The sequence below is a fragment of the Rhinolophus ferrumequinum genome, chromosome 4 (genome assembly GCF_004115265.2).
Source record: "Rhinolophus ferrumequinum isolate MPI-CBG mRhiFer1 chromosome 4, mRhiFer1_v1.p, whole genome shotgun sequence".
Classification (NCBI taxonomy): Eukaryota; Metazoa; Chordata; class Mammalia; order Chiroptera; family Rhinolophidae; genus Rhinolophus; species Rhinolophus ferrumequinum.
The window spans coordinates 78,766,268-78,785,935 of record NC_046287.1 but is presented as its reverse complement, the minus strand read 5'-3'; the positions used below and the strand labels follow the sequence as shown (position 1 = coordinate 78,785,935).

The window sequence follows — 19,668 nt, the reverse complement described above, 5'->3', positions numbered from 1 at the left end:
ATCCCCCAATTAAAGAGTGAATATATTGATCATTCGGGGAAGAATAGACACTAGGGTTATGATAGTCATATAGTAATAGAATGTGTTTGTGAGTTATCATTTTCAAAGAGCCATTGTTATTAATTAAAACAAAAGAACAAAAACAAAAAACACTAAGGTGTAGAGACTTTGCTTAAACACTGAGTAGTAGTATCAGGTATTTCCATGTTTGATGATGGATGTGTTAGATGGTAATGAAAATTGAGAAGGTAAAGTATCCACCAAAAAGTAGATGAGCTATATTCATGTAACTGTAGCATTAAATGTAAAAAGAGACAAAATTCAAGGTAAAGGTAGTATGTTGAAGAGGAAAAAGAAATTACTGTTTTGAATTGGGAATGAGGAAAGTACGTAGTCTTCAGTTGATCTTGTTGATAAAGGGAGAACACTAATTAATCCTCTTTTAAAGTATTAAATTTTGGGTTTGTTGTACGCCTATATTTAGATGATAGTTCAAATGTGGAATGACAGCTAATGATATAAAGATATGCTGATTAATATCAGTATTGTGATGTACAGTGTTTCTTGTTTATTTATTTATTTATAAAACTACTTGAGGGGTTTCTAGGAATTGGAAGAAAACACTGGTGAAATCTAAAGATTTGAGAACATTCAATTAATGGAGGAAGAAGCTGAAGGGGATCGAATGTCCCAGAAAAAAAGCGAAATTAAAGCAAGAAGGGACGTTGGCCTGGAGGCAATGCAAAATAATGATAAAAGCGGATCTAGAGGGGACAAAAATGACAATTTTTATATAATAATTTAAGTGTCGCGATCTTGAAGTATCTTTTATTTAAAAGTAAAGCTTTTACTTTTTTACTTGTATTTAAAAGTAAAGAACACCACATTAACTCTTGCATATCGGAGTTGTCCAAGCCTTGGCACACATCATTTCCACTTAGCTCAGACCACTTGACCACATGCCTCAACCCCAGGGACCTTCTTGCCTCCAGGGGGGTGGTGGAGTGCGGGCCTGGCTCTCTCCTTAGAGTTGACGAAGGTTTGAAATTGCAGCGAGAACAAGGGGGACGCAGAGCTGACCCCGCCACGGTCTGGTCGGCCCCGGGCCCGACTAAGTGGGGAGCCTTGCAGCCCAAGCGGAGGCTAGCGGGGCTGAGCCGAGCCCAGATGTGTGCACAAGCGCCACACACACACACACACACACACACCCCGCACGCCCCTCCGCGCGGGACTCCAGGTTTGGGGTCAGCGACCCCTCCCGCCGCTCGCTTCCCAAGCGGCGTGTCCCGCGAGCTCGTGGACTTGGTTTGGCTCAAACCAGGGGGTATGGCCACCTCTCTGGTTTGGTTTAAGTAAACATCTCAGCTGTGCGATGCATGAATGGTGGCAGATCAGGGGTCGAATTCATTCACGTGCTGGGAAAGAGGTTCTTTTGTGAGCACAGGAAAGTAGTGCTTACAGAGAAAATCTATTTTGAAAACCTACAGCAACCTGAAAAACCACATGAGAGGATACTGATGTTTTACGGTGTGTGTGCCTGCGTGTGTGTGCGTGTGTGTATGTGTGTAATACCTCCTATCAGGGTCTTAAAAAGCATGTCTGTAACCAGTTTCTGGTGCAGTTTTCACACTCTTCGTTTGGGGCATGGCTGGTGAAATGCCCCGGCGCGCGCGCGCGTGGGTGTGTGTGTGTGTGTGTGTGTGTGTGTGTGTGTGGAGGGGTCACACTGCGCGTGTGTGGGTGTGTGTGGAGGGGTCACGATGCCGCGGCCTGGAGCAGGGGCAGCGGGGCGCGAGGCTGGCGGGGCGGCGGCGGCCCGGCGCGAAGGGGTTAACGGCGCCGCCGCCCCCCGGCGGCCGGGTGTAAACAGACGAGCCTCAGCCTATCATGTCTGGCTGCCGCCCGCAGCCGGAGCCCCGAGCCCGGCGCTGTAACCTGATACGCTGCAGACCCGGGCAACTTGGCAGCGCCGGGCTCGGCTCCGCACGGCCACAGCGAGGGCGCGCCGCGGCAAGGTGGGTGCGCGGCGGCGGGCGGGCGGCCGGGGCGGCCGGGCGGGCGGAGCGCGGCTCCTCGCGGAGGCCGGGGCGCTCGCTCGCAATCGGGGACGGCCGTGGCGGTGGCGGCGGCGGCGGCGGTGGCGGCGGTGGTGGCGGCCGCCCGGCGATTCTCCCCGGTGCTGTCGGAATGGGAGGAGGTCCCGCGCCGGTTAGGATCGGTGCAGAGGCAACATTAGCATCTGAAAGGAGGTGGCGTCTTAACCCCTGAGGGGCCAGATTTAAGGATTTAGAAGCGATACTGGCTGAACTTTCTCGGTCACTCGGAGTGATGCAGGTAGCCGCGGGCTGAATGGAGTCTTTTGTTCCCGGTATTTTTAATTAGTGGATTTTTTTTTTTTTTTTAGTAGTAGTCGTAGTATACAGCCCTAATCCAGGAGGTAAAGCTGTCTTTTCCTGCATTCTGTGACTTTTGCGATGTGTCTTGTTGAATTCGTTGGGAGCAAATCTTAGCAATCGTGATTTTCGATACTTTATATCTGCTACGTTTAAAAACCCGCGTTGAGCTGAAATTAATCAGCTCTTTGGTTCCCTTAATTAAAATGTATCATACTAATTGCTTAATGGGGGGAAAAGTTACAAAATAATCTTGCTAATTAAATGAGTTTTTCTCCTGCGAAATACTTAGTGTGTGGTTTTTGTCAGGTTTTATTGAGCAGTCTGTAAAAGAAATCCAACTTTGCCGCGTGCATCCATGCAGGTTAGTCCTGTGGAAAATAGTTGGAAATGATTTGGAAAAACTTGTACACGATCTGTTAAAGTAAAAATAATTTTACCATTTATGTGTGTTTTAATAAAATAAAACAAAGATCTGTGGCAATCTCAGAATGAGAAGTCCCATTTCCTCCCTCTCCTCTGCTGGCGTCTCTATCTCTCTGGAATATCTCATAAATGATATGTACAGAATATATGTGCCTGTGTCACAAAGTCATTCTGTCTTCTGAAAGCCTAATATAATCAACTTCAGTGCCTTAAGATGGTGTAGTTGAAGATTTGATCCCCTTCCACTGAAGTGGAAATACTTTCAGTAATTGAAAGCAGATTCACGTCTGGAGTTGGACAAGCCAAGGTTTTCATTTTTTAAATAAACCTTTTGTTCTCTGGTTTAAAATGTTTCAGAGAGCCATCCAGAGACCTCTGTGTGCTAATTGTTAAAGTAGTCCTTAAGAAAAGATTGAAACTATCCAGAGAAGGCATTTTAGAAATACAGCTAACTTATTAAGCCCTCCCTCTCATGAGGAGAATATTTTAGTGCCGCATACACAGTCTGTGCCACACATTTTGTTTTTTTCAGCGATTCCCAGGCATTAAAATACAAATCTAGTGTTCAAAACTCCAAAATCCCAAGTAGAGTCCATCTGTTTTAAGAGGTTAAAACACTTGAGAAATTTTGGTGTTATCCCGTTTTATACTGTGATTTACACAATTAGATGACAAATTTAACATCAAGTATAAAGTATATTTAAAGAGATGTTGATTATACATTAATCAGTACACTGAAACTTTTAAAAAAAATACATGATTGCAGGTGGTTAATCTGATTCCTTTCTCATCTGTGGAGGCTAAGTTTTAAAAGCTTTAAAAAATTGGCCATTTAAGACTGAAGTTAGGATATGTTCTAGACAAAGAGGGAGTCACTTGATCTCTATTAGCTGTGAAGATAGAGAAGAATGGTGATATGTAAGAGCATAACTTTCCTTCTTTAGGAAGAGCAATCTAAACTGAATTGTGTGATTATGAAGAAAAAGTTATTTGTACTTTTAACAATAATTGAGATCAGAAAAATATAGCTCTATCTCAAATAGTTTTAATTACCAGTTTCTTAAACCTGTTGTACTGATTATTAATACCATGTGACTGGGCATATTTACAGAGTATACTCTGATTTTCTTTTAAAAAAAATGCTCAGTAGCTCCATATTTTACCTTGTTTCCTTGTCTTCCTGATAGTTAAGCATTTGAGCACATTAAAATAAATATGCAGTGAATAACTTGGTCATTGTTTCAGTGATAGTCTTGTTAACATTTTTCACGTGCATGTCCTCTGTCATACAATCAATATTTAAAATGTTCAGCAAATTTTTACCAAATCAAATCTTACCACATTTTGGCTGTGTCACATCACATTTCTTAGATATCAGTGGCCTTGTGTATGGCATAATAGAATTTAATTCTCCTCAAAGATTTAGTGAAAGAAAAGCGACTTAACATGGACCCTTACAGATGTCTGAACACTGATTTTCAGTGTAAGATACTTGTCTAAACATTTAATCTAACCCTTTCTGTGGCCTCTATGTACAGTTACTTTTTAATGTCCTTACATTTTTTTTTTTAACTTGGTAAGGAGGTGTACAGGATCTTCTGTCATCTGAAATAAGACATTCAATTTATCACGGGACGCCTTTCTTTCATAAATAGGAGAGTGGCAAAGGAGGCACTGTCTAAATACAGTGATCTTGATAATTAATGCCATAAAATAGATTAAAATGCTGTATTCCAGGTATTCATTTCCTTAAAAGGGCCACCAGAACAGCGTTGCTAAGCACCCGTCACTACTGCAAGTAACAGAAAATGACCCAAATTAAAGAACCTGTTCTAAGCTGTATTCTCGCATTTTCTAAAGTGCATTTCAAAAGGTTTAACAAGACTCATTCAATTAGTGGAGAAACAAAGATCTATTTTCAGCTCTGATCAGCAATTAAGAGATTGGGATTTGGAACACCAGTCTCTTTATGTTTATAATTTACTTTGTTTTCTAGACTATAAACAATTGTGAAGAAAGATTTTTAACAAACGACCTTTCTAGTAATCCAAATGTAAATGCTAAGTGACAGTTATTTGTTTGAAATTTTTAACTAAATTAGTCATTTTTATTAACTTTTCCCTCATTTTAGAAAAGTTTAGATTCTACACTAACATGGTGTGTTACTGCTTTACTATGGATTTCTTACTCCGTCTTTGTGCAAGTATATTCACATGTAACATACATGCATATATAGTTTGAAGTATGGCTGTAATTATTCTGTCTTATCTTAGATATGAGTGCTTTAGCACTAAACACTTGAAAAATAGGATATTTTTTCCTTACAGATGTTTGGATGTTGTGAATTTGGTATTATGAAGGATACAGGTTGCTATATCACAGTGAGAAAAATAAGTAAGTTAGGGGCAGTAGTGGGTTTTTTTTTTTTTATTATTTTGTTTTTGACCCTAAAGTAAGCTGTACCCTTCTGAATTAGACCAGAACTTTTAAATAGTTATGGCTAAAAACCTAAGTCACAACTATGAGATGTTTGTGACTTAGATCTTACAGTGACCTAGTTCTTGGCTAATCCAACAGCAGTCACAAATACAGATTGTGGAACTTCCCCGCAGAGAGAAAGGAATGGAAGGATGAGGGGGAATCATCCTGTTAGAGGAATAGGAGAGAGGAGTAAGAGGGTTCCCAAAGGTTTAGATTAGGATTATTAGCAAGATTTTTGCTATGTTACATTGATCTGGACAAGTCTAAAAGCACAGACTTATGGATATTAAGTTATCAATCCAAAATGCGATTTTGGCTATGAAGTGATTCCATATCCTCAAACGTTGCATGTATTAAAGGAAAAATTCTTCTGAGAGATATTTTACATTAGAAATTCATTATATTTACCCATTATATTTATTGGATTGTTTGGCATTACACATTTCTCTAATAATAGGCAATATAAAATGAGTGAAATTTGTATGACTCTTATTGTAGTCTTGTCTAAAATGAAAAGTTACTGTTTTACTCATTTATGTCTCAGCCCTTTTAACCTGAAGTGAAGTCTCGGTTTACATATTAGGTATTAGGAATGTATTGTTTGTTTTTCTGACGTGTCCCAGTTGGATGTGAAAAAATTATTTGATTTATTTTCAGCAGGTTTGAAATGGTATATGTATTTAATATTCAAGAAACCAGTTGTTTTAAAATTGATGTTTATATGTTGATTTTAGTTACAAACCTACCTAAGTTACAAATTCCATGTTTAAGTTTTGAAATACCTACTCTTAATTTTTATTACAGTAGGGTGAAAAGAGCTACCCTTTTAGGGTGAAAGAGGTAATCCCAGAAACAATTTATGGTATAGATGTTACTGATGGTAAATTCATTTCACAAGGGAAGAATGATAATTGAAAAGTATAGATATTTCAGGGCACATGACATCTAAATAATAGATTTGGGAAACCACCTACTATAGTATTTAAAAGAAAGAGTTTTTCTCGTATTGTTATCCCCCTCTCTTGATATTAAATACTGTTTCACATAAACATTTTGTTTTATTCATTTAGAAGGCAGAATGGATTACAGAGCATATCAAAATGACTAATAGGACTAATGTAGAGAAAACACTTCAGTATTTCTATTTATATATATCAACCTGAATTTTTTTCAAGTTAAAATGGTATGTGGGAGTTTCAGTGAATTTTTTTTCATATTAGTTTCTGCAGAACACTTTGTCCCCCCATAGTCATAAACTATTTCCATCAGGCAGAGAGGATCTGCTGTCTAGAGAGAGAGAGAGACCTGTGAAATGTACTCTGGAACTCTTTTTATGCTTTTTCTTGTAAATAAAACAAAATTACCACATATGACAAATTTGACATTGTTAACCTTTTATAATTATTTGGTTTTACCTCCTTAAAAGTTGTACATTAGTGAAGTAGACACCTGGCTGTGCTCTTAAAAGTTTGTCTTTCAATTCCTGTGATAGTAGGGGGCAGTACATCTCCTTAATTATCTTTGTTCAGGGAAATGCTGAAAGGCCAGGGTAGTTAAACAAGGCCATTTGGATTTGTGAGGTGGAAGTCAGACGCAAGGAAAGTGGTTAAATGCATTATCATCTTATTGAGCCCATCATCAGTAAAATGACCTTGATGGAGGTGGAAAAAGCCATTTGGCTATTTTCTGACAGCCATCCTTGCTTGTTTTATTACTGACAGATTTTTATATACCACTTTATCATACTTACTTCTTTTTGTTTTCAAATATTATTTCCTCTGTAGGTCATCAAAATGAAGATGAAATTTAAAATTATTTACTTTTGAATGATAGTAGATTTTCCTTCATAAATTTATTTCAGACGTTGATATATATGGAGATATTCCTTCATTAAAAATTAAGGCAATCAGGCTGGCTGGCTTCACCATTCTGTATTTGCTTTTAAGGATCTTTTAATGATGATGATTAGTCTCTTTGTAAAGAAGCTACTATTCTGCTACTTTTCAAATTGTTTTTAAGCTATTAAGAGGAGAGACTTGCCAACCTCAATTTTTGCAGTGGGAATGATGTTTGTTTTAACAAGTGCCTAAGTATGTTTACTTGAAGGTTATTCAAGTTTTCCTAGTTCTGTTGCTGCTGGTTTAGACTAATCACTTCCCCTAAAATGTTAAAACAAAACCCAAAGATTTATAGTTTATATTTCTTAACTTTATGGCCAATATTTTCCTTGTGATGTATTTTATATCAACTCCATTAAAATGGAATTTTTGCTTAAATATTTGAACAAGTATTGTTTAATAATAGGAAGAATTTTATTAAACACAGTACAAGAGCTAACCTTTTTGAAAGCTCCAGTTAAAGCAGTGAAGGGCTGCATACAAGAGTTTTGTTTTCCTAAGCAAAGCTGTCAAACATTACTAGAGTGTAGCTTACTCTTTATTTTTTACTGAATTCTTTTTTATTACACATTAATCAGAAATGAGTACAAATTTTATCATAAGAAAGAAAAAAGTTGGTCCGTTATCAAAATACCTAAAATATTATTTCAAACTTTATCAGAGATAATTACCCTATCATCGTGCTATGAATTACATAACACTAAAACCTGAGGAACTCAAAAGCACCAAAAATAGTTCCATCAGGAGAGTCCGATTTTCTTGATCGCAAAGAATTTAGTCTTTTAAGAACTTTTAATTTAAAAAAAAAACACAAATGTAATTGAAATATATTTCAAATGAATTATCCACTCCCTCACCTCCCTGTCCTCCGTTCCTAAGTTCAGACTCTTTTCATCTCGCACCCAGAGCGTTTCATCAGCCTTATAACCTGCCTTCTGTCTTTCCTTCACACTATCATCACAGTTGTCACTCTGAAGCATAATTCTGAGCATGGCACATCCCTGCATGAAATCTTCATCTTGTTCTTTGGGGGAAAGTCCGATTTCCGTAGTATGTTTTATCAGACCATTCATGATCCCATCTCTACTCCATTTCTCTTTTCCGCTTATACCTTTCCACCTGCGTACCTGTGCTCAAACATTTTCATTTAGTTGGTGCTACTTATGCTTCTTACCCTCTCACAAATCTTTCATGAGCCCCCATGCATGGCATTTCTTCTCTGAAGGCTTAACTGATTGTCCCAGGCAGAGCTAGCTACTCCAAAGCTGGCTGCTTCTTGTACACTCCCATAGCACCTGGTACACGTTTCTGTTACAGTACTTACTGTATTCCACTATAATCATTTGTTTACAGTTCTCTCTCCCTCACTAGGGGGACAAGTTCTATCAGCTCACAACTGTGTCTGATTCATCCTTATTTACCACAGCTAACCACAACGGTGAGAACATAATAGTTATTCAATAAATGTTTATTGAAGGCTTATTGAATGAATATATTAAATTTAATTTCTTGATAATAGAAGATTATCATGAGCATCAGTTACTTTGTTCTGTGTTACAATGTAATCATTTACTCAGGAGCTGTTGAGGGCTAAGTAACCCCAATCTAAGGCTGGACACGACAATGCTTACTCTTGCTATTATTGTTGATCGTTTTTGAGCCCTAAACTATGCAAGATGTTTTATACATACCATTTTATTTTATTTTCTCAACGTTTCTTTCAGAAGAGATTTCTCTATTTTACTGATGGAGACATTTTTACTGAGAGATGTTAAGTAAATTCAAGATTACGCAAGTATTAAATGGTAAGAAAGTGATCTGAATGTAGCACTGATAAGCATTTTGAATTACATGAGCAGTTCAAGTACAGGTATAACTTTTAAGATAAGTTTTTCATTTTCCATCCTTGCTATGCTGTTAACTTTTACTTCTTATTACTGTTTTGCATCAAACAGCCCAGGTTATTTTGTTATTACTGTAATTTCGGTAAGAAGAGAAAGGTTCTGAGCAAAGACTATTCTCTGAGCTAATTTTATTAGCTTTATTAGTTTTGGTCTCTCAGATGTCTTTTTGACCTAATACCTCCATTTCTTTGTATTTCTGGTCAGGTGAGATTATCGAGTTCCAATTAGATGTTAGGTATTTAGGTGAAGAAAATGTTAATTTCCACAAATAAGAGCTTTTAAAAGAAGCCAGTAGTTCAAGGAATCATGACACTAAATTTAAGTAAGAGAAAATATACTACAACTCCATGCAGAGATACATTTGAAACTTAAACACATTGACAAGATATTTGTGATTCTAAATCTTTTTAACTGGTAAACATCAGTGACTAAAGTAGGGAAGATACATTTTCTAAGGTGATAATTTTGAGCAAGAACTAGTACACTTTTCAATGTTTCAGCTACCAAAAGATTTACAGGTGATGAGTGCTAGAAGATTGCCCATCTTCACAGAAAACAGAAAACTCACCAAATTTTAAAAACCAATTTTCTTAACTTTTTCTATGAAAGTGAATAGAATTAGATATTTTTAGAACTGAAGAAAGTCTTTAAGATCACCTAATCCAGACACTATACACATTTTGTAAGTGGGGAAGCAAGGCTAATGATAGCTAACATTTATCCAGTATTTAGTAAATGCTAGTCTCTGTGCTAAGCCCTTTATGTAGATATCACTTCATCTTGTATTCAGAATAACTCATGGATTTAAATACTCTTATAATGTCTATTTTAAAGATGGGGAAACTGAGGCCTAGAAGAAGAGTTAAGTCAGTTGCTAGTTAGAAGTAAAGCACGTAGTTAAAACATGCTCCCGTCTCCCTTGGGAATGACAGGAGAGCCCCACGGCCCTCCCTTAAGAAGGATCTGGGCCTCAGAGCCCCTGATTTCCAGCCCATTTTTTGCATTAAAAACAATGACTATGACATGTTCAATCACTTAATATGTAGCAGGTGGTTTTTGAAGTAAATACACCCTCTTTTATAGATGAGAAAATTGAGGTCTAAAGACATTAAATATTTTGCACAAGGTTATTCAGCTACTAAAATACAGAGGGATGTTGATTCTAATCTCAAATTTATATCCTTCATTATTGAATTCTGCCTTCAGTTTAACTGTCAAATTGGGTTTTGTTTTAACTTTAGCCCTAATTTTGCTTTAAATGTAACTTCTCTTTACTATTGTAGAATTGAAATATGCTAGTATACAACCTTTCATAAATATTGTAACTGTTGACTATTACAGCCATTTCCATATTTGTTCAAGGTAAATTATTTAATTTATCAACATTACTTTTTGAGGGAATATGTGTTTAGTAGTATACTCTGTTTTTGTTTTTAACCTTCTTTAGATTTTTTTTTAAAGAACCATGATAATAAATCATCATCTATGGTGTGGCTGATGTCCATCCCCTGATTAATTTCCAGCAATGATTAGCATCAATGATTAGAAGATTAGTAGATTATGCCTTCATTGACACTTCTATTCCCTATTTAATGGTTTGTTTATTTAATTGATGGCTAATGCCTTCACTATTAAAGGCTATTAACACATCAAAATGGTATTTATTGAACCTGGCAAAAGGATAAGTTATGTTTGTGTTTATTCCTTTGTGCCCAAGGCGAATCTATTGGTGGTCTTGTTTTTCTGTAGTTTTGGTCTGCTAAGAACTGCTGCTTAGGAAGTCAAGTAAAGTAGCATCTAAACTGTTATCTGCTGGTGTGACATTAGAAAAGTCCCTTGACTTTCAGTTGTAGCACCGAGGGGAAGGAAGTAAACCAGCTCAATGGCTTAAAACAATAAAGATTTTTGTAGAGGTTCTATAAACCTTCTTCAGTGGACGCAAAATTCTTGAAAAAAAAAATCAAACTGAAAATGGTAATAAAATAAGCCTGCACAGTAAAGCGTATAAAGTTTTACATTTTGAGCTCTTGGGTTAGCTTATTTTTATGTACGTATCCTGCTTCTTCTGTGCATTTGTTTGCCAATGAAGGTGATGACTGGGGGAGTTGGGCTCTATGCTGGCTTTTTGGTTAATTCAACTTGCCTAAAGAATAAGAGGAGAGAGCATCTCTTCCTGAGGAACTCAAGGAATGGATTACCATTACTCACCAGCATCCAGGGAAATGGTTAATGTACTCTAGACTATGTATGCTCGCTATGTTGGTCTTTGGTTGTAATAAAGATTCTGAAATTGAAGGTGGTTGTACTCATCATGAATAGATTACTACTTGCTATTCACATGTGCCATCTTAGTAACTTAACCAAAACTTTTTTGAAACCACTCTTTGAAATCCAGTTTATTTGCAAGACAGATAAAAATAGTTCTTGTTCTATAGTCATGTCTCATACATGATTCAATACCAATTTAGCTAGTTTGATTGTTTACCTTCCTTCACAGGCTTGACTAACCAACATGTGGCTATTTCAGAAAATTAGATCTGTCCTCAGAGAGAATTGACCACACTTAAATATATTCTGTGAGGCCTTTTCAAAAGAGAAATGTCCATGTTATATTGAGAAATGCCTGCATCATCTGTAAAAGACAGTAACTCCTGAGATGGCCACTCTGAAGTCAGTGATATTCATTTGGGCGAATTCTTGTATTTTTAAGAGTTGAGTGACATTACATTATAGCCCCTTTCACATGTCAAGATTAAGAACTGAACCCAAACCGTGTCCCTAATGGGCAGAACAATGAAATTTAGAAATGTAGAAACTAAAACTATATAGTTGTTTTTAATACTTTGTTTATTTTAATGCAGTTGTTTATTTTAAATGATTCTTAGCCTTTTGAAAACTAGTAAGGACTGTGAGTGTATGATAATATGTTTGATTTCCTTAAAGTATATTTAAATGTCATGCATATTACATTTCTTACAGAAAGCTAAACTCGATCTTTACTTTCATGCTTCCAGTTAGGAATAGAGATTCAGTGTGCCAGGTTTTTCATAAATTGAAACAAATTATTTACTTTCATGCTCAGCTATCAGTATGAACACCTGGTTTATTAAAATGCTTATTAATACTACCAGTTTCACTAGTGCCTCAGTTTCTCAAGAGCTAGGCATTAGACTTGTAAACTTAATGTCTTTCCACCTTAGTTGAGGCAGAACATGGGTAGAATTAGATATTACAGATTTTAAAAGTACATTGGTGGAGAAAGTTGATAGGTTCTTTTCATTTAAAAACATCTCCTTGTGTTTATTTTATAAAATTTTTGTCTAACTCCTGTTTTCAGGAATATCTCAATTAGCAATAATAAGATAGCTACCTCTAAATGCCTAGGGTGTACTTTAACCTCTAATGAGGTATCTTATTGGATGGAGAGAACTCGAAGATTTCATTAATCTCTGCAGTGTGGAAATGAAAACACTCTGAAACAGAGAGAACTAGTTCTAGGCTCTGATAAAACAATAGATCACCATCATGACCATAGGAGAGAGGACCTTAGAATTGAATAAAGGTAAATTTGAGATAGTACATCAAATTACTTCTCTATTTCTTAAGTTCACCAAGAATAAAATTCTATATAAGACTGCTCTCTGTAGGAGAATTCTGTTATACTTATTTTTTTTTTTTGGATTTGCTCAGTCATAATCTAATGAAATGTCAGTGTCTGAGAGTGATTCACATTGCCAGAAATACGCATCAGCCATGAAAATAAGGCTGTTTTTACTGTGGGCTAAAATATTTGAGGTGGTAAGCTGAAGTACACAGTAAAATACTAAAATTCTATGCCTGAAAAAGATGTACACCAATTACACCTTAATTGTCTGTGAAAGGGCAGGAGGAAAGGGAAAAGAGGAGGGAGAGATGGGAGGAGGGGTAGCAGTGTTTAGCTATCCCTGTACTATTTTATGTCTCTTAAATAAAGCAAGAGATCTAAAATTAACAAACCATTATGATATAATATTGTTGTATACATGCTATTTATCACATAACCCCTACTTCCCTTAAATAAAACCCATTTTATATATTTCCGTGAAATTGTTAGTGTTGAACCTGATTTTTCTTAAGGTGATATTTTTTAACCCAGTAATCAATGAGTTATACCTGGTCATGATTACTATAGCACATTTTTTATCTGTCCATAAAATTAGAATGCAATATATAATATTTAGCTCTAGCATAATTTAGGAATGTACTAATTTCTTAAGAAAAATCATTTCATAAATTTAAAAAAGTAAATTTACTAAGCATTTGTTGATAACCTACTATGTGCCACCTGGAATTCTCTTTAATATCCTGCTCATAATAATATAATTTTGAGGCTATTTATACTAATTTCTTCCAATTTGTGGATATACTCAATCAGTAATCATACAGTACTAATTCTACAAACCAAATGCATCTACCTATTGTAATGCAATCACAATTACATTTTATATGTTCCTCACTACCTTCCCTGCCTTTAACTTTCCTCTTCAATCAAAAAAAGCAAATTTTCTTTCTTGGGAATCACTTCCATCTTTCTCTCTCTCCTGCTCAGAAAATCATATCAAGAAAATATTTGAGCCTGATAGAAGAAAGGGTAGGATTATGGACAAGTGACAAAAAGAAGTCATTCCAGTCTGAGGGAAACACATGAGCGAAGTTTTAAAAGTTGGTATGTGTGCAGTATATCTGAGAATCAAATAACTGACTTGGAGCATGAAGTTCATGAAAGAGAATCTTGGCTAGAAAAGTTGGTTGAAGCCAGGGCATGGAGGACCTTGAACCTCTCAGATGAAAGGGTTGAGGTTTTCATTTGGGCTCCACTGGGGATTTAGCATAGCACACAGTGATATAGGATGTGTTTGGGGAAGATCTCTCTCTGGTAGATGAATTATTAAAGGGAGATAGTAGAAATAGAGAAACCAACTTTTCCTACTATTATTTTCATTTCATGGCTTCCTCTTAAGTTTCTTATATTTTGCAGTTTATCAATGAATGTAAGTTTCACAGAAGCAGGAACTTCACTGCACTTTAGTATCTTTAGAGCTTAGAATACTGCCTAGCAATTGGTGCTCAATTAATACTTGTTGAGTTGAAGAAATGAGGACACCCAAGATCCAAAATGACTTAGTGACTTTTTTGAGTTTACACAACTAATATTGACAGATACAGGACTAAACATTGCAGCTGAGCCCCAGTTTGGTGTGTGCGTGTGTGTGCATTAGTTTCAGGTGTACAAAACAACATAATGATTAGACATTTACACCCCTCACAAAGTGATAACCCCCTTCCCAGTCCTCTACCCCTCTGACATTGTATAGAGCTGTTACTATACCATTGACTCTATTCCCCATGCTGTACTTTACATCCTGTAAATATATATATATATATGAGAACTGGCAACGTTGTTGTGAAGAGCTGGCGCTCTAACCAGCTGAGCCATCTGGCCGCCCTGTATTCATCTTTTGTTATCAGTATATATTGAGTATTACAATTTTAATACAGTTTTTTTTCTTTTCTTAAAATGTGTATACATTTTTTTGGCACCGTGTGTGTGTGTGTGTGTGTGTGTGTGTGTATTTGACATTTCAATATTATTCTACATCAGCTTCAGGTGTACAGTGCAGTGGTCAGGCATCTACCCAGTCTATGAAGTGATCCCCTAGGTAAGTCCAATACCCATCTGGCACCCTACATAATCTATATAACATTATTGATTATATTCCCCATGCTGTATTTCATATCCCCGTGACTGTTGTGACTACCAATTTGTACTTTCTAATCCCTTCGACTTCTCCCCTATCCCCCAAGCCTGCTCCTATCTAGCAACCATCAGTTTTTTTCTCTGTATCTCTGAGTCAACTTCTGTTTTGTTTGCTCATTTCTTCTGTTCTTTAGGTTCCACATATAAGTGAGAACATGTGGTGTTCTTTTGACTACGACCTGCTCAGCTGTGATATAGGTCATTTTTGTTAGCATAGCCTTCTTTCCTTGTCAGTTCTTCTTAATTCATTTCTTCCAGCAAATGGTTGCAAACTACCTCACGTACTCATTACAGCCTTCTCTGAGCTCTTAGCATGTTGCTTTCACATACGGATATAATTGGTTAAATTATTTATTCCATCACTTTTTTTGAATGGCAAACCCAAGATCAGAGACTATGTCTTCTGTTTGGTGTTTTGTTTGTTTGCTTGTTTTATTTTTCAGCAACCCTCTTCTCCTAGGACACCTGTACTCAGGACACTTTTGTCTCAGCAGGGAAGTTTATTGACTGACTGCCTAACCTTCAGGTCTGTCTTCTAGTTCAAGTTCTTGAGATGTTACAAACATACAGTTAAACTTGTTGGAAAAGGATCACTTAACATTTATTTGATATTTTTGTAATAGTTGAAACAAACAGTGAAATGAAATTCTTAAGGTTTTTTAGCTCTCTACTTAATAGTCTTGTGAATTTAAATAAGTAGATTATCATTTTGCAATTTAAAAGCAAAAAATTTTTAAAATTCAGTATTTTTTGTCTGTCAGTGTGAAACCACCTTGAAATATAATGTCACATAAAGAGAATTAGTGCATGACTCTATTGCAAAAACTATAGATGGCCCACTAATAATTGTCTGAATTTTACTCTGTAAGACTATTAGTCATTGCATCTGTTGTCAATATATTTGCTTTATTTTAGTAGAAGAGTGCAAGTGGTGGAATACTTTAGTCCAAGTATCTCTTATTTGTGTATTTTGTTATAGTTTCTTTCCCAGAAAAAAAGTGGTATTCATTAAGTGTAACAGAGGCTCTTACTATGATTAATAAAATATTAAGGAATAAATGTTCTTAAATAGACCAAGAAATTGCCACATTTTATAAACATGTATAATTGTCAGTGAATCATTAACCTTTAAATTTACAGATGTTTCCCTCACAGTTGAAGGGATAAAAGCTGGAAATACTGTATTCATGAGATAATGAGTTTCCTAAAAATATAAAATATTCATCTATGATTCAAAGCAATCCTGATATCACTGTTACTTTCGTGATTTAAAACTTTTTAGAGAAAATTTTCCAATTCATTTAATCTCAGAATGAATTAAAAATACTAAAATATGAACCAGGCTTCTGCTAAGCATGCCAGTAGTATGTAATTCTACATGGTGTTGCTTTAGAACTTTAAAAGTTATAAAATTAACTTCAGGAATGGTGTAGATGCCTGATCACTGCACTGTACACCTGAAGCTGAAGCTGAACAATAATGAATGTCAACTATAATTTTATATCTATATATAGCTATATATAACTATATATAGTTATAGTTATATATAACTATATATAACTATATAGTTATATATAGTTATATATATATGTATGGTTACAAGAAGTGGAGTACAGCATTAGGAATAGAGACAGTGAAGATGTAACGGCTGTGTGCGATGTCAGAGGGGTAGTAGATGGGGGGGTGGGGGACTATCACTTTGTGAGGGATATAAATGATACATGTCTAACTATCATATTGTTTTGTACACCTGAAACTAATAAAAAAAGTTATAAAATTACAGAATAAAAAGTTTTAAGACTTCTCATGCCACAGAAAGATGATTTCAGGGAAATACATGCTTTCAGATAGACTCTATGAGAGAATCATAGTCGTGTATTGTACATGTTTTTACCTTATAACCATACTACCTCGAAACCATTTAATATCATTTTATATCCAAGTACATAACATGAATATATTTGTGTTTTTTGTTTGTTGAATTCGAAGCGTTTGAATGTGCTTCCTCTCCTCCCCTCAGTGCTCAATATTACCTGCGTAAGTGTGTTTATTCTTTTAATGTTTGCTCCCTGAATTAACTAGGTTTTAGTCTTTGAAGGTCCTTCGGCATGTTTTAGAGATAGAATTTCTGTGATAATGCCATTGCAGTTTTTTGGGAGAGTGAGTAGGAGAAGGGCAACTCTTAGGAGAGTTGAGGAAAATATTTACATAACCCATTACAGTTATTTTCTAATAACTTTAAGCCTTTCTTAAGGAAAGAGCTTAAGTGTAGTAAAATAAATGTTTGCAGTGGTTTTATACAAATTGTTAAAATAAAACACTAAAATACTTTTGTCAAAATTTTAAGGAATTGGAAATCATTCTCCCCAGCTGTTTATAAAAATAGTACACTGCTAGAACATTCTATTTAATAAATATTTATCGAGTCCTACTATGTATATGGAATCAGTGTTTTATTAATGTAAGTTCACTAATAAGTATATAGTAAGAAAGTAAAACAATAGTTCTTATAAATAGTTCTTATAACACTATAGTGCTTACAACAATTTAATAAATATCGACCAGTTCTAATAGAAATAATTATTTTTTTGATGTTTACATTTTTATTGAGAATGTTTTGTCCTATTTCTTATATTAGAGGCCAAAGGTAGATCCAGGTCTCATTTCTATATCAAATTTTACTGAACATAGAGAAAGCTAAATCATTATTGAAATTTGAAACCAAAATGCAATAACATTTTGAGTTAGGCTGTTAGGCTGATAGCTTAGTTCAAATTTTAATGTAAATCACCAAAGAATAGATGAAAACAAAACGAAACAAAACACTATACTGGCCCAAGAATTATGTAGTTCTTCATTGCCTGTTTTCTTAGGCGTTTGAGGATGTATACTTCCCTAGGACTACTATGACAAATTACTACTAATTGGGTGGCTTAAAACAACAGGAATCTATTCTCCCACAATTTCGGAGGCTACAAGTCCAAAATCAAGGCATCAGCAGAACCATGCTTCCTCTGAAGCCTCAAGGGAAGTGTCTTTCTTTGCGTCTTCCAGCTTCTGGTGGTCCAGGTATTCTTTGGTTTGTACTTGCATCACTCCATTCTGTACCTTCGTCTTCACGTGGTGGTCTTCCCTCTCTGTCTCTGTACATCCTCTTCTCATCTAATTATTCATCCTATAAGGACACCAGTCATTGGATTTAGGGCCCATCTTAATCCAGTCTGCCCTCAACTTACTGCCGATAATTACACCTCCAAGCCCTCATTTACAAATCAGGTCACATTCTGAGGTTCTAGGTGGACATGAATTTTGGAGAGACACTATTCAACCCAATACAGAGGAAAAGGTAGTAGCATAGAAAAAGAAGGTAAAAAAATGATTTTCTTTGCTGTCCTGTTTTTTGTTTTCCAATTCCTTAGTGGGTTTGAATAAGTTAGAATTGAGTCTTTATACCTTCATACTTCTATTCTTTTAAAGACATTTTATCTGCCATAACTGAAGTATGCTTCTTTTTTCTCCTGAGTCTCACATTATGGCAAATTCCAGAAAGAGCCATAGAATTTTGAGTGTTTGCTATTCAGTCATAGGGGAAATTAAAATTTAGTTTTTATACTTCTTTTTTATGTTTAGAATTTGAAAAACTAAACACGAAACAAACTATTGAGACTGCCATACTACAGGTATTGAGCACCATAGAATATACTGTCGTCAAAAGTTATTAGACTTTATTTGTGTATGGTCTGCTGCCTCTCAATTTCCCTATAAGTCTTAAACGTATAAACTATTTTTTAATGAAGAAAGTAAGTGATATGATAGGTAAATTTTATGATTATCAACAAAGCTTATTTGCAGTTTATTCAAAAAATTACCCTTGGCTTTCAATTTAAGTTTCCAAATTGAAATATCCATACATACTAGAAAATAGTTTTTTAAACACAAACTATATTTTAATAAACACATGAAATATTTGTCCGTGAGAATGAATTGATATCTAGGTCAAGAATTTTAAGAGGTCATCATCTTTCAAGACAATAAATGATACACTGAAGTCTAAAGTATTACATTCCCAAGGAGTAATGGATGAAATCCTCTCCTGAGGGAGGGCAGCTATGGGTTAATCAGATACAGGAAAGATTCTTTCAGGGTAGTGGACAGTACCTGGCTTATAATTCTGTTTTGGGTCAGCCCTTCCAGAAGGAGAGTACATAAATGAAATTTAATTGTACCAGTCAGATATTTTGCAGTGTTTATAGGTGAGGAACATTTACTGAGATTTCTCATTCAGACTAAGAGAAGATCCACTTATGTCCTTCAATAATCAGTCAGCCTTTTCTTCAACTGGTGACTATTTTTACTACGTGAAGAAAGTGGGCATCTCAACCTCCATATTTCTGGGGTACGTTTGTCCTAGGGTGTGACTTGCTCACATCTTCACATCAGTCCAGCAGCTGGTTGGGAGAGGGAGATATATTTTAAATTACCTTTTCCTGTCTAGTTTATATACAATTCACAATTATAATTGATTTTAATTAACTATTGTGAATTTCAAACAAATATTTGACAAATCTTCTAAAACAGGTATATTTTATTACTATATGAAAATATATATCTGAAGATCACTGCAGAATATTTTTCTGTACAGAATATTTTTAAAATGAACGGCCTGAGAGAATTTGGGTTGAGTGCTATGTCCTCACCTCTGTTCCTCAGTTTACTTCCTGTGTTGTGCAAATTTTTATCGTTTTCACTTGAAGTGAACTTGAAGTAAC

At 35.6% G+C, this 19,668-nt stretch overlaps 1 protein-coding gene across 8 annotated transcripts in view; it reads left to right on the top strand.

Moving 5' to 3' along the window:
* The window catches only part of TENM3 (teneurin transmembrane protein 3), a 586,180-nt gene that overhangs the window by 270,250 nt on the left and 296,262 nt on the right, over positions 1-19,668 (top strand). Inside the window, exon 1 of one of the 8 annotated variants that reach the window (XM_033104319.1) lies at positions 2,186-2,368. The exons of the other annotated variants lie outside the window; for them this stretch is intronic. Coding sequence (XP_032960210.1) covers positions 2,350-2,368 — 19 coding nt within the window. The 5' untranslated portion in view covers positions 2,186-2,349. Of the gene's footprint in view, positions 1-2,185; positions 2,369-19,668 lie in introns of those variants that run through there. 8 annotated transcript variants of the gene reach the window in all.